At 44.9% G+C, this 16,133-nt stretch overlaps 1 protein-coding gene across 1 annotated transcript in view; it reads right to left on the bottom strand.

The window, feature by feature from the left end:
- ace2 (angiotensin I converting enzyme 2) overlaps positions 1 to 12,411 on the bottom strand; it is a 60,258-nt gene extending 47,847 nt beyond the window's left edge. Inside the window, exons 1-2 of the mRNA XM_078408718.1 lie at positions 12,229 to 12,411; positions 1,014 to 1,172 (exon numbers count right to left, since the gene is read on the bottom strand). Of these exons, the coding sequence (XP_078264844.1) occupies positions 1,014 to 1,172; positions 12,229 to 12,411 (342 nt within the window). The remainder of the gene's footprint in view (positions 1 to 1,013; positions 1,173 to 12,228) is intronic.
- Between the last annotated feature and the right edge of the window lie 3,722 nt (positions 12,412 to 16,133).

Here is a 16,133-nt window from a genome sequence, read left to right as displayed (position 1 = left end):
CAGCTGCTGCAAATGATACAGCTGCTGCAAATGATACAGCTGCTGCAAATGATACAGCGTGTATAGTGTCTAGGCAACAAACAACTGCAGTGTGGAATAGCTGGATCATCATGTCACAGTTATGACTGGCGAAAAGTTATCAGAGCTGCAGAGGACTCCACTACTGACTGTTTTACCACGGCAGAGGGGCAAGCAGTTCAATCATCCACCCGGGGCAAGTTTTGAAAGCCTTGGGACAGATGGGTGGAGTAGCTCTCCTGTCATTAATGTTTCTCTCTCCTCCATCCCAAATCTCCCCTTCCCACCCAGCCCTCCAGCTGCTGCAAGCACAGAACTCCCGCAAACCCCAACCCCTGAACTCCAACCGGCTGCCAAAACCAAGGGTCGCTTCCTGACCAGTCGCATGACCTCCCTGTTGATATTGATGCTTCCTTCTCGCAATGGAAGATGTTAGGAACTTCTTCCGAGCTCACACTGATTTCCATTGAAGGATGGATGAGAAGAAGCATTCCAGTACAAAAATAAATCCCTCAAATGGTGTATTGGAAACTCAGTCATGGAGTTAAGCAGCAAGGAAACAGGCCCTTCGGCCCAACTCGTCCACTGACCATTGAGCACTCAATTATATAACCACATTTAGATTCCACCCTATTGTCATGTCAGATTCTACCACACACTTGGAGCAATTTACAGTGGAAAATGTATCTACCAATCTGTGATGTGGGAGATACTGGAGCACCTGGAGGAAACCCATGCAGAATGCGCAAACTCCACGTAAACAGTGACAGAGATCAGGATTGAGCCAGGGTCACTGGAGCTGAGGCAGTGGCTCCACTAGCTGTGCCACTGCACCTTCCCTGTGATGCATTGACACAGGCTAATAAAAGAAATCACAAGGGTTTCTAATATTATAATGATTAAATAAAGATTGGGGAGTTCATTTCAAGGCAGCTGTAACTGCCCACCTGCAACAACTCCCACAAATGCAGATTAACGTTCAGATTGTTACTTACGCGGATATACTCGCTGGGGGATAAAATGCCAGTTCCTTTGAATTGAAGCATCTCCAGTTGTTGTTTGATTGCTGTGTCCTGTATCTTGGTGATATCAAATTTGCTGGCATTATCGGAGGCTTGTTGGTAAAACCGGGCCCACTCAGCACTTGCCACATTCTGCAAAAAAAAATTGTGAGCTGATATGAATCAAAACCTTGACTAGAGAGTTATATAGTTTCCAGTACGTCTCGTTCCAACTGGGTTTTGCTCTCTGTGGTATTTCTGATGAAAGTTCATTCCACCGGGTGGCGCCATGATGGCAGCCTTGCCGACAGTCTGTCTGTACTTTTCGTTCTTTTTTTGTTATTTTTGGTGAGTTTTTAAAGTCTATGGTTAATGTTGTCTGGTTTATTTTATGTGGGGGAGGGGGTCGGGGGAAACATTTCTCAATCTCTTACCTTGCCGGAGATGCGATTGTTTTCCAGATCGTATCTCCGGTCGCTCTGCGGCCTAACATCACGGGGCTGGAGGCCTTGCCTGGGACTGACTTTGAGCTGCCGCGGGGTGTGGACTTACCATCTGAACGTGCAATTCCTTGCCTAGATCGACTCTCCAACCGCAGCCTGCGGACTTTAACATCAAGGAGCTTGCAGTCTCGGGTTGAGACCAAATCTGGAGCTCCAAGCCGCACGACGTTCAACAAGCTCCGCCCCGGGATAAATCGCCCAGCGCGGGGGAGCTAAGATCCACCCCCCCACCGATGCAGGAGCTTGATCGCCCCGACGAGGAAGGCACGGTGCCGGCTACGGGAGTCAAGATCGTCCTGTTAATGGAAGGTTAGAGGTCCCCGACCGCTGGAGGACAAAGAAGGGAGAGATTGAACTTTTTTTCGCCTTCTATCACAGTGAGGATTGCGGAGGAGTCACTGTGGTGGATGTTCGTGTTAAAATGTATTTTGTGTGTCCCGTTGCAATAGACAATAATAGACAATAGACAATACGATTGTCTATTATTGTCTATACGATTGTCTATACGATCATGGCTGATCACTCTCAATCAGTACCCCGTTCCTGCCTTCTCCCCATACCCCCTCACTCCGCTATCCTTAAGAGCTCTATCCAGCTCTCTCTTGAAAGCATCCAACGAACTGGCCTCCACTGCCTTCTGAGGCAGAGAATTCCACACCTTCACCACTCTCTGACTGAAAAAGTTCTTCCTCATCTCCGTTCTAAATGGCCTACCCCTTATTCTTAAACTGTGGCCCCTTGTTCTGGACTCCCCCAACATTGGGAACATGTTTCCTGCCTCTAATATGTTCAATCCCCTAATTATCTTATATGTTCCAATAAGATCCCCCCTCATCCTTCTAAATTCCAGTGTATACAAGCCTAATTGCTCCAGCCTTTCAACATACGACAGTCCCGCCATTCCGGGAATTAACCTAGTGAACCTACGCTGCACGCCCTCAATAGCAAGAATATCCTTCCTCAAATTTGGAGACCAAAACTGCACACAGTACTCCAGGTGCGGTCTCACCAGGGCCCGGTACAACTGTAGAAGGACCTCTTTGCTCCTATACTCAACTCCTCTTGTTATGAAGGCCAACATTCCATTGGCTTTCTTCACTGCCTGCTGTACCTGCATGCTTCCTTTCAGTGACTGATGCACTAGGACACCCAGATCTCGTTGAACATCCCCTCCTCCTAACTTGACACCATTCAGATAATAATCTGCCTTTCTATTCTTACTTCCAAAGTGAATAACCTCACACTTATCTACATTAAACTGCATCTGCCATGTATCCGCCCACTCACACACCCTGCAGCCTTATTGCATCTTCCTCACAATTCACACTACCCCCCAGCTTAGTATCATCTGCAAATTTGCTAATGGTACTTTTAATCCCTTCATCTAAGTCATTAATGTATATCGTAAATAGCTGGTGTCCCAGCACCGAACCTTGCGGTACCCCACTGGTCACGGCCTGCCATTCCGAAAGGGACCCATTTATCCCCACTCTTTGCTTTCTGTCTGTCGACCAATTTTCTATCCATGTCAGTACCCTACCCCCAATACCATGTGCTCTAATTTTGCCCACTAATCTCCTATGTGGGACCTTGTCGAAGGCTTTCTGAAAGTCGAGGTACACCACATCCACCGACTCTCCCCTGTCAATTTTCCTAGTTACATCCTCAAAAAATTCCAGTAGATTTGTCAAGCATGATTTCCCCTTCGTAAATCCATGCTGACTCGGAATGATCCTGTTACTGCTATCCATATGCTCAGCAATTTCGTCTTTTATAATTGACTCCAGCATCTTCCCCACCACTGATGTCAGACTAACTGGTCTATAATTACCCGTTTTCTCTCTCCCTCCTTTCTTAAAAAGTGGGATAACTTTTGCTCTCCTCCAATCCACAGGAACTGATCCTGAATCTATAGAACATTGAAAAATGATCTCCAATGCTTCCACTATTTCTAGAGCCACCTCCTTAAGTACCCTGGGATGCAGACCATCAGGCCCTGGGGATTTATCAGCCTTCAGTCCCATCAGTCTACCCAAAACCATTTTGTGCCTAATGTGGATTTCCTTCAGTCCCTCCATCACCCTAGGTTCTCCAGCCCCTAGAACATTTGGGAGATTGTGTGTACCTTCTTCAGTGAAGACAGATCCAAAGTAACGGTTTAACTCGTCTGCCATTTCTTTGTTCCCCATAATAAATTCCCCTGCTTCTGCCTTCAAGGGACCTACATTTGCCTTGACTATTTTTTTCCTCTTCACGTACCTAAAAAACGTTTGCTATCCTCCTTTATATTATTGGCTAGTTTACCCTCGTACCTCATCTTTTCTCCCCGTATTACCTTTTTAGTTAACTTTTGTTGCTCTTTAAAAGAGTCCCAATCCTCTGTCTTCCCACTCTTCTTTGCTATGTTATACTTCCTCTCCTTAATTTTTATGCTGTCCCTGACTTCCCTTGTCAGCCACAGGTGACTCTTACTCCCCTTAGAGTCTTTCCGCCTCTTTGGGATAAATTGATCCTGCAACCTCTGCATTATTCCCAGGAATACCTGCCATTGCTGTTCTACCGTCTTCCCTGCTAGGGCCTCTTTCCAGTCAATTTTGGCCAACTCCCGCCTCATGCCTCTGTAATCCCCTTTGCTATACTGTAATACTGACACTTCCGATTTTCCCTTCTGCCTTTCCATTTGCAGAGTAAAACTTATCATGTTGTGATCACTGCCTCCTAATGGCTCTTTTACCTCTAGTCCCCTTATCAGATCAGGATCATTACACAACACTAAATCCAGAATTGCCTTCTCCCTGGTAGGCTCCAGTACAAGCTGTTCTAAGAATCCATCTCGAAGGCACTCTACAAACTCTCTTTCCTGGGGTCCATTTCCAACCTGATTTTCCCAGTCTACCTGCATGTTGAAATCTCCCATAACCACCGTAGCATTACATTTGTGACACGCCAATTTTATCTCCTGATTCAACTTGCACCCTATGTCGAGGCTACTGTTTGGGGGCCTATAGATAACTCCCATTAGGGTCTTTTTACCCTTACAATTCCTCATTTCTATCCATACTGATTCAACATCTCCTGATTCTATGTCACCCCTTGCAAGGGAATGAATATCATTCCTTACCAGCAGAGCAACCCCACCCCCTCTGCCCACCTGTCTGTCTTTTCTATACGTTGTGTACCCCTGAATATTCAGTTCCCAGCCCTGGTCCTCTTGTAGCCATGTCTCAGTGATCCCTACAACATCATACTTGCCCATGACTAACTGAGCCTCAAGCTCATCCACTTTATTTTTTATACTACGCGCATTTAAGTACAACACTTTAACTTCTGTATTTACCTCCCTCTCACATCGGTCACAAATGGCCCTGCCCTTAATCTCTTTTCCCCTCTAGAACTTCTGTTCCCATTCTTCCGAGAGTCTTCTGCAATATCTCCTGTATTCCCTTTAACCTCATCTTCAAAATTTGTTAACCCCTCCCCCCCACTACTTAGTTTAAAGCCACAGGTGTCGCACTAGCAAACCTGCCTGCCAGAATGTTTGTCCCCCTGCTGTTAAGATGTAACCCGTCCCTTTTGTACAAGTCACCCCTAGCCCAGAAGAGATCCCAGTGGTCCAGAAATCTAAATCCCTGCTCTCTGCACCAGCCCCTCAGCCATAAATTCATACCCTCTATCTCTCTGTTCCTGGCCTCACCAGCACGAGGTTCCGGTAGCAGTCCAGAGATAACCACCTTCGACGTCCTACTTCTCAGTCTTTTTCCTAACTCTCTAAACTCCCGCTGTAGCACCTCCTTCCTCTTCCGCCCGACATCATTCGTGCCCACGTGCACAACGACTTCAGGTTGATCGCCTTCCCTCACTAGGATGTTCTGAATCCGGTCCGTGATGTGCTGAACCCTGGCACCAGGGAGGCAACAGACCATCCTCAAGTCCCTCCTGCTGCCACAGAATCTTCTGTCCGTCCCTCGGACGATGGAGTCACCCACCACTACGGCTCTTCCTGACTTCGGTCTCCCTTGTCGAGTATCCTTGCCAACAGGTCCGCCACTCGGACTGGAAACTTTTTCTGCCCCGACAGTTCCCAAGAGGGTATACCTATTTGCAATAGGCACAGCCACCGGGGTCTCCTATAGTCCAAGTCCACTCCCCCCTGAAACAGTCTCCCACCTTCGCTCGACCTGGACACTTGGCGTGACAGCCGCACAATAGGTCCTGTCGAGGAAACTCTCGCATTCCCGGATGGCCCTGAGGTCATCCAACTGCCTCTCCAACTCCACCACACGTCCATTCAGGAGCTGCACCTGGACACAGTTCTTGCAGGTGTAGCTCCCAGAAGCTCCAGCGACGTCCCTATCTTCCCACATCCTGCAGGAAACACACTGCACCAACTTTTCCGCCATTACTTTGTGTCTAAACAGTTCAGGCTTAAAACAATTGTCACCTCACCTCACCTCAGCCTCCTCGCCAAAGACTCGCACTTTTCTCACTGGGCACTTTTCTCACTGGGCACTTTTCTCACTGGGCACTTTTCTCACTGGGCACTTTTCTCACTGGGCACTTTTCTCACTGGGCACTTTTCTCACTGGGCACTTTTCTCACTGGGCACTTTTCTCACTGGGCACTTTTCTCACTGGGCACTTTTCTCACTGGGCACTTTTCTCACTGGGCACTTTTCTCACTGGGCACTTTTCTCACTGGGCACTTTTCTCACTGGGCACTTTTCTCACTGGGCACTTTTCTCACTGGGCACTTTTCTCAATAGACAATAGACAATAGACAATAGGTGCAGGAGTAGGCCATTAAGCCCTTCGAGCCAGCACCGCCATTCAATGCGATCATGGCTGATCACTCTCAATCAGTACCCCGTTCCTGCCTTCTCCCCATACTCCCTCACTCCGCTATCCTTAAGAGCTCTATCCAGCTCTCTCTTGAAAGCATCCAACGAACTGGCCTCCACTGCCTTCTGAGGCAGAGAATTCCACACCTTCACCACTCTCTGACTGAAAAAGTTCTTCCTCATCTCCGTTCTAAATGGCCTACCCCTTATTCTTAAACTGTGGCCCCTTGTTCTGGACTCCCCCAACATTGGGAACATGTTTCCTGCCTCTAATGTGTCCAATCCCCTAATTATCTTATATGTTCCAATAAGATCCCCCCTCATCCTTCTAAATTCCAATGTATACAAGCCCAATCGCTCCAGCCTTTCAACATACGACAGTCCCGCCATTCCGGGAATTAACCTAGTGAACCTACGCTGCACACCCTCCATAGCAAGAATATCCTTCCTCAAATTTGGAGACCAAAACTGCACACAGTACTCCAGGTGCGGTCTCACCAGGGCCCGGTACAACTGTAGAAGGACCTCTTTGCTCCTATACTCAACTCCTCTTGTTACGAAGGCCAACATTCCATTGGCTTTCTTCACTGCCTGCTGTACCTGCATGCTTCCTTTCATTGACTGATGCACTAGGACACCCAGATCTCGTTGAACTCCCCCTCCTCCTAACTTGACACCATTCAGATAATAATCTGCCTTTCTATTCTTACTTCCAAAGTGAATAACCTCACACTTATCTACATTAAACTGCATCTGCCATGTATCCGCCCACTCACACAACCTGTCCAAGTCACCCTGCAGCCTTATTGCATCTTCCTCACAATTCACACTACCCCCCAGCTTAGTATCATCTGCAAATTTGCTAATGGTACTTTTAATCCCTTCGTCTAAGTCATTAATGTATATCGTAAATAGCTGGGGTCCCAGCACCGAACCTTGCGGTACCCCACTGGTCACTGCCTGCCATTCCGAAAGGGACCCATTTATCCCCACTCTGCTTTCTGTCTGTCAACCAATTTTCTACTGGGCACTTTTCTCACTGGGCACTTTTCTCACTGGGCACTTTTCTCACTGGGCACTTTTCTCACTGGGCACTTTTCTCACTGGGCACTTTTCTCACTGGGCACTTTTCTCACTGGGCACTTTTCTCACTGGGCACTTTTCTCACTGGGCACTTTTCTCACTGGGCACTTTTCTCACTGGGCACTTTTCTCACTGGGCACTTTTCTCACTGGGCACTTTTCTCACTGGGCACTTTTCTCACTGGGCTGCCCCCGAACAGGGCTGCACCCTTTTGCAAGTCTTGCTTATATCACCAATTAAATTGCCTGATTGTCCAATTTACCAGACTTCTCATTTAAATGATCAACCAATCCACGTATTCTCTTCTGACTGACTTATTACACTGTAATTCCCACTCACTTACAGCCAACGGTCGTCCTCTCTCCAACTTCCCGACCTTTACAGACTGATTAACAGTGCCCTATTGGCGCTCTTTTTAAACTGCCGTTCCTACCACTATTAGCAGGTACTTACTTTCAGCCAGCGGTCGTCCTCTCTCCAACTTCCCGACCTTTTCAGACTGATTAACAGTGCCCTATTGGCGCTCTTTTTAAACTGCCGTTCCTACCACTAGCTGTATGGCAAATTAAATTCCTCTTATGCTGCAAAATATACTTGGCTAATAAAGTATGATCGTGATTGATTGTAATTCCTCGGTTCCTCCCTCCATAGAAGATATCTGACTTGCTGAGCACTTCTGGTTCCTGTTTATTCTAACAACAAGGAACTCACGATACAAGGTGTTTACATCGTATCCGTCCGTGTGATATTCTGACCATAAGTTGCTCCACAACGATATTCAAGTTGCTGGTATTTACTGGCCTGACTCGCACCACTGTGTCAATCACATGACAATTGTTGCATTTACCTTACACTTCCAATTAGATTGTGTACGTCCTAGTGTATTGTCCTATTCATAGTGTATGTCCTACCGTTATACATTACATCCTTATTTGTTTTAAATCCCATCCATCATTTCTCTACTTATCATAACATCTCATCAATCTCATTCAATATCACCAATTTTAGTGTTATTTGCAAATTTGGCAATCATATGTCCCACATTCACATCCAGATTATTAATGTATAACACAGTCAGGGTCCCAGCACAGCTCCCTCCGGTACACCACTGGTTATAGGTTTCAAATCAGAAAACCAACCCTGCACCATTACCCTCTGCCTCCTATTACCAAGCAAATTTTGGATCTGATTTGCCAAATTTCTCTAGCTCCCTTGGGCTCCTAGTTTTTTGACTAGTTTCCTGTGCCATGCTATGGTCCATGTGGATTACATCAGCTGCACTACCCTCATCAGCCATTTGGTTACCACTTCAGAAATGTAATCCAATCAGTTAGACTTGCCTGACTGGTGTATTCCTAACTAGTTCCTGCCTCATTATGTACAATTTGATTCCGTTCCTCAGAATGTTTCCAACAATTTATTGCAGTTTTAAAATTTATTGTTATTTAGTAATTTTTTATGGTCCATTGCAAATCTGGGACATCAACTGTTTTGCAATGTTCCATAAATGGATGTTACACAACACTTCATTATGTTGTAAAGATTTGATTTTGCTGAGGACAGTTCAATGTTTTGCTGATGGCACCGTCTTTTCTATCTTCGGGTGGAACAGACACAGTAGCCTCTTAATCAATTTCCTAGTAACCAAGCCAAAAGCTTCAGGGCTTATTGGAGGGATTGTATAATCGGTTTATGATCCAGTCACTGAAGCCCAAGCATTGCCTCTATTTCTTTCCCCACCTATATCTTATATTTCCTTATGATAAAGAGGTTTACAGTGGCATCATGTCTATACCAGTCCTTAGAGGTGTCCTATTAATTCCTATCTCCCTTTTTCCCTTTTACCCAATCTCTCTCACACATGGCCATTAACATCACCCTGCCAGCCCAATTCTCCTGGAATATGGGAATAGATAAATATTAAAGCACAGAATCTGGTCTTTTGGGCCAAAACGTTTATGTTAACTTTACATCCCCCAGGTGCACACAGAGGCTGTAACAAGCAGTTGGTATTCAGTGCGTAAAACATCCAGAATCAGATAAGGTGTTGCTGTGACAATAATGGACTGAGGATAGCACTCTGATCTCTGTGTCAGAAGGTCACAGGTTTAAGCTCCATGTGTGATACGGAAGCAAGAAATTAAAAAACTCTATTTCAGTACACTCGAAAGGAGTGTTGCACAGTTGGAAACTAAGGTAATCAATATATTGATGCTTAAGTCGAGCAAAGGTTTAGTAAGGATGATGGAGACGCAGATACTGGAGGCATAGATGCTGGAATATTGAACAGACTGCTCAATCAGACTGCTGGAGGAGCTCAACGGTTCAGACAGCATCTGTGGAAGGAAATGGGCAGGTGACGGTTTGGTCAGGACCCTTCCTCAGACTTCTGAAGAAGGATCCTGATTTGTCTGTCCATTCCTTCCACAGATGTTGCCTGACCCACTGAGTTACTCCGGCAGTTTGGATTTTACTTAGTAAAGATGATGGGTCTCTGAAAAAATACTCTGGGGGAAAAAAATAAAATGGAAACTTGGTGAAGTGTGTGAATAAATTAGATTGACTAAAAGTGAAATGAGAGCTGGCAGTAAAGGTTAATGATGAAATGTTGTTGTTGTCCACATGTGGACTTACAAAAAGTGTTTGACCAAGTTCCACAAGGTTAGCAAAATGATGCTCTTATTACAAAGGATCAATGGCAGCGTAGATAAAGTATTGTCATGCAATTATATAGCATGAAAAAAAAGGTCTTCGGCACACAGAATCCACACTTGCCATCAACCACCAATTTCCACTCATCCCCACATTCTCATCAACTCTCCTGTGATTCTACCAGTCACCCACACACTAGGGACTACACTCTCGGAGAAAACCCACAGGGTCACGGGGAGAACGTACAAACTCCGTACAGACAGGCACCCTTAGTCGTGATCGAACCCGGGTCTCTGGAGCTGCAACTGCTGTAAGGCAGCAACTCTACCACTGCGTCACCGATTATGAAAGGGGAATCGTGTTTGAAGAACCTAGCAGAAGATGGGGTATGGGTAAGGGGGAACAGTGTTTCTCGTACTTTTGGATTTTCAAAAGGTCTTTGCTAAAGTCCCACATAAGAGTTTAGAGCAAGTGAGATAGGGGATGGAGAATTGGTTGACGGGCTAGAAATAAATGGGGCTTTTTTCTAGGTGGCAGGCAGTGACTAGTGAGATTTCACCACCATCAATGCTAGGGCCTATCTTTGCACAATATATGCCAAAGATTTGGACGAGGGACTTAATATATGATGCTTCATCGCTCAGAGGAGGGTAAACCTGTAGAGTTCTTGCCCACAGATGGCTGTGGAAGGCATGTTGCTGTACATAATTAGCAAGGAAATAGATAAAGTTCTTGACAGAAGGCATAAGTGGTATGGAGAGAGGGCAAGATGTGGTCATAAAATCATCAAGCACAGAAACAGGCCCTTTAATTCACCTCAATCCCAGTGAATACCAGTATTCATTTACACATCCCCTTGTACCCTCATCCACTCTCCCCCTATTCATCTGCCATCCACCTATATTTTCAACAAGGCTTACTGGACCTCCTGGTTGCTCACCATTTTAACTCCTCTTCCCATTCCAACACTGATCTTTCTGTCCTGGGCCTCCTCCATTTTCAGAGCGAGGCCACATGCAAACTGGAGGAACAGTCCACTTGGGTAGCATACAACAGTATGAACATTGAATGTTCTCATTTTATGTAACCTCTCACAAACCTCCTGCCCCCTTACCATTTGCCTATCAACCCCACCCCCCCCCCCCCTCACCAATGTTGACCTATCACCTGCCATGCTTTGCCTGTCTCTCCCCTTTCCATCTTTCGTCTCTCCCCCTACAATCAGTCCAAAGAAGGATCTCGAGCCAAAACATCACCTATCCATATTTTCGAGGGATGCTGCCTGACCCGCTGAGTTACTAAACCAATTTGTGTCCTTTTGTTTACCAATTAACCTATCAACCTGCACGACTTTGGCATTGGAATTGATATTGGTTTATTATTTTCATGTGTACCGAGATACAAAGAAAAGCTTTATATACAGATGCAGAGAAAAGATTTGCTAGCCAAGCAAATCTGATGACAATAAGTGCCATCATACTATACATGAATACCACAAGTGATGCAAAAGACAAAATAAATAGAGTGTAAAATATATTGTTACAGCTACAGAGAAAATGCCGATTTAAAAAAGATTCAAGGGCCTGAGTGAGGTAAATTGGGATATTGGAATACATCCTTTGCATACGAGAGGCCTGTTCAAAAGTCTGATAACAGCAGGGAAGTAGCTGTTCTTGAATCTGGTGGGAGGAAACCGGAACACCCAGATGAAACTCTAGAAGTTATAGGGAGATTGTGCAAAATCCACAAAGACAACGCCAGAGGCCAGCATTGAACCAAGGTCTCCGGAGCTCTGGGGCAGGAATATTATCCACTGTCTCACTCTTCTGCCCAAATGTTATTGACTTAGAGGATCCACCATGATCTTGCAGCACAATCTTGGAGGGCTAAATGACTTACTCCTGCTTTCACTAAAGAAGGACCATTTCTTGATCTACACTTGCTAGCCTGGCATGATTTAGTGCCTTTAGCAAAGAGGGGACAAACGCAGCACAACGAGGACTGTAGGTGTCAAAGTTCCTTCACACTTAATGCATGAAACCTCCCAAACCTGCCTCTTCCATATATATATATAAAAGATTATGTTAAATTAAACATTTCAAAGTGTTAAGACAATTTTTGTTAGAGTACTCACCATGTTTTCTGCATTTTCATCAGTAATATTTACATTGTAGTCCCATGCTGCCAGTGAAGATTTGTAGACCAATGGCACAGCATCTGTACCAAAGTTCACCAGAAACTCCCTGGCCTCTTTCTCTGGTGACTGGGAGAATGCAACTGCAGCAAGGCTCAGAACCAGCAGTCCTGGCAGAAACATCGTCTCCACCAGTTGAATATTCCCAACTGAGCCTAATCTGCCCAAGTACAATTTGCCTAATCAGCCCGTATCACAATGGCCTTTGAACAAGAAGTAAAGGCACAGAAAGTAATCGGTTCCAATGTGCCCTCAAGCTGCTGTGTGGTAACCAAGTGCTGATGAGATAAGCCTGATGTAATTAACCCATTTATGGATTGCAGCGTAACCATTTAATGGTGATCTAAAAGTTGCTATGAGTTAGGATATCTGCAAGACAGACAAAAAATCATGTCAAGGAAGGAGATGGAGAGCTTAGTAACATGGTGTCATGACGCCTCTCCCTCAATGTCATCAAAATGAAGGAGCTAGTCACTGATTTCAGGAAGTGGGGTGGTATACTTTCGCCAGACTGCTTCAATTGCTGATGCAGAGATGGTCGACAGCTTCAGACTCCAAGGCAAAAGTATCATCAAGAATTTGCCTTGGTCCATCCACATTGACGCTATGGCCAAGAAACCACACCAACGTCACTACTTCCAACAGCCCCGACAGAAACATCGTCTCCACTTCAGCAAAGGAAATTTGCCATGGATCCAATAACTCTTACCAATTTCTACAGATGCACCACAGAAATCATCCTATGGGGATTCCATTTAACATGGTTTAGCAACTGCTCTGCCCATGACCAGAAGAAATTGCAGAGAGTTGTGGACGTAGCCTAGACCATCACACAAACCAACCGCCCCCCATTGACTCTATCTAGATTGATTGAGAAAGCGGCCAACATAATCAAGGTCTACTTACATCCGAGTAATTTCCCCTTCCTCTCCTCTCTCATCCGGCAAAATATATAAATGGTAGAAAACACGTATCGTCAGATTGAAGAACAGCTTTTTCCATACTGTTGTCAGACTATTAAACAGGTCTCTATTAATCTAAGCAGCTCCCAATCTACCTCATTGTTACCTTGCACTTTTTTCAATCTGCATTTTCTCTGTTTTCACCTTTCAGCTGGATGCTCAGACCGAGATGACAGAAACCACTGTCCGGCATTATGGTGCCACAGAATTACAAGAGTTATGAGCCAGAAAGAAACAGCAAACAGCCTTTGCTCCTTGACTCACCTGACTGTAGGATAAGGGTACAAGCCAGATCACCATAAATGAGAATGAAAGAAGATATATTGGGTCCCTTTAGTAGAAATCCGCTCATTGTGGCATTGATTCACAGCAGCAAAGGAACACATTATCTCTGGGATTGGATCATTTACACCCTGAGAGGTTGCTATCATGGCTACGGATTGGGAATCAGAACCCAGCCTTGATGCATGGCACAAGAAGCCAGTTCTATTTGGAGGAACGGCACCTCATATTTTGCTTGGGCAGCTTCAATCCAATGGTGTGAATATTGATTTCTCAAATTTCAAGTAACCCTTGCATTCCCTCCCTCTCCGTTCCACCCCCACCCTAGTCTTCTTGTTAGTTTCATTGTTTGTATCCCTCCATTATTACCTCTTTCACAGCCAACAATGGACCAGTGTGGGCTCCACCTTTCTTGAGTCATCGGTGCCGGCTTTGATTTGTTTTGTACCTTATCATTCCATTTGTTTCCTCTTCCCTGACTCTCAGTCTGAAGAAGGATCTCGACCCGAAATGCCACCTATTCCTTTTCTCCAGGGATGCTGCCTGAAGTGCTGAGCACTCCAGCATTTTGTGTCTATCTTCTCACAAACAAATGGTGGCCCGTTAGGAAAGAAATGTTTATATTTGGTAAGAAATAAAAATGCAAATAATGTAGAAGTGAAGCACTTTACACCTACTGTGGTACGGTTCTACATGACCTGAAAGAGATTAATGAATTGTGGTGCCTCAGCTACCCCTTGGACTAGGGCTGGGCCAGGGCTCCAGAGCTCAATCAGGAGTAACCCTATCACTGGAGTAACATCTGGAAACGAGTGCACATGTTCTGATAACTTTGTGGTGGATAGGGAGAAGTGTAAAGGGCATCGTGTGGAGAAGTGAAGGTCAAGGTTAGAGAGCACCAGAGAGGTGACAGAAGGGAAATATTTCAGCGCAGTATACCTTCACCCATACAGAAGGACAGTGTTTGGGGGCAAAGTTCAAATTACAGTACCCAAAGCTACTGCTTCAGCTGTGATAATGTTGTTCATTAAACCCACATCTGTGCACAAATAGGTTTCATAGACGTAAAAACCTAGAAAATAGGTGAAGGAGTAGGCCATTCGGCCCTTCGAGCCAGCGCCGCCATTCAATATGATCATGGCTGATCATCTAAAATAAGTACCCCATTCCTGCTTTCTCCCCATATCCCTTGATTCCGTTAGCCCTAAGAGCTCAATCTAACTCTCTCTTGAAAGCATCCAGTGAATTGGCCTCCACTGCCTTCGGTGGCAGAGAATTCCACAGATTCACAACTCTCTGGGTGAAGAAGATTTTCCTCATCTCAGTCCTAAATGGCCTACCCCTTATTCTTAAACTGTGACCCCTGGTTCTGGACTCCCCAACAACGGAAAATATTTTACTGCATCTAGCCTGTCCAATCTCTTAAGATTTTACCCATACAGCAAGATAGCGTTTGTGGGAAAACTTCAAGTACAGTACCCAAAGCTGTTGCTTCATCTGTGGTAATGTGGGTCATTAAACCCACATCTGTGCTCCAAATAGGTTTCATAATCCGTCCTATTGTGGATTAGAGTTTGGAATGTGAGGCTTAGAAATTGTTGGAGTTTTAATTGATGTGGGGTATCATATTTTAAACGTTGAATATTTACTTGTGTGCGATCAACAACTTACAACAATATATGTTTTAAAGTTTTTAAGTCTAAATGCTTCCTTAAAGTTGTATGATGGTGTTCTTGTTTTGTTAACCATTTAACCCATGAAGAGTGACTCATGAAAGTAGTATAAAGTGTGAATGGTCAGTGAATGTTGCATGTGGTGTGGCAATTTGTGAATTAATTTTGATTTACACAAAGTGAAGTGAAAATGCATGAAGTGAGTGAGTACAAAGGTTGTTACTTGTTTATTAAATCTGTACTGGGAGAAAGTCAAATTAATCCCCTACTCCAGACAGAATAGGATGTGACTGAATGATTCTGTTCCTCTATGTGAAGTAAATTTGAACTACTTTGTGAGAAAGAGGCAGTGTTTCTTTAAGAAGATAGACACAAAAAGCTACAGTAACTCAGCAGGTCAGGCAGCATCTCTGTAGAAAAGGAATAGGTGAGAGACCCTTCTTCAACTGAGAATTTCGGGTCGAGATCCTTCTTCAACTGACAATCAGGGGAAAAGAAACCAAGAGATATTAAAAGGTTCCCCATGTTGGGGGAGTCCAGAACAAGGGATCACAGTTTAAGAATAAGGGGTAGGCCACTTAGGACTGAGATGAGGAAAACCTTTTCAGCCAGAGAGTTGTGAATCTGTGGATTTCTCTGCCACAGAAGGCAGTGGAGGCCAATTCACTGGATGTTTTCAAGGGAGAGATATAGCTCTTAGGGCTAACGGAATCAAGGGTTATGGGGGGAAAGAAGGAACAGGGTACTGATTCTGGATGATCAACCATGATCATATTGAATGGCAGTGCTGGCTCAAAGGGCCGAATGGCCTACTCCTGCACCTATTTTCTATGTTTCTATGTTTTTTACATAGAACAAATGAATGAAACATTTGTAAAAAGACAGATCAAAGCCAGCAATGATGATCAAAGAAAGATGGAGCCCACAA

This window comes from Rhinoraja longicauda, chromosome 12 (assembly GCF_053455715.1).
Source record: "Rhinoraja longicauda isolate Sanriku21f chromosome 12, sRhiLon1.1, whole genome shotgun sequence".
Lineage (NCBI taxonomy): Eukaryota > Metazoa > Chordata > Chondrichthyes > Rajiformes > Arhynchobatidae > Rhinoraja > Rhinoraja longicauda.
Note: the sequence above shows the minus strand (reverse complement) of the source record. Positions and strands in the feature narration are given on the sequence as shown.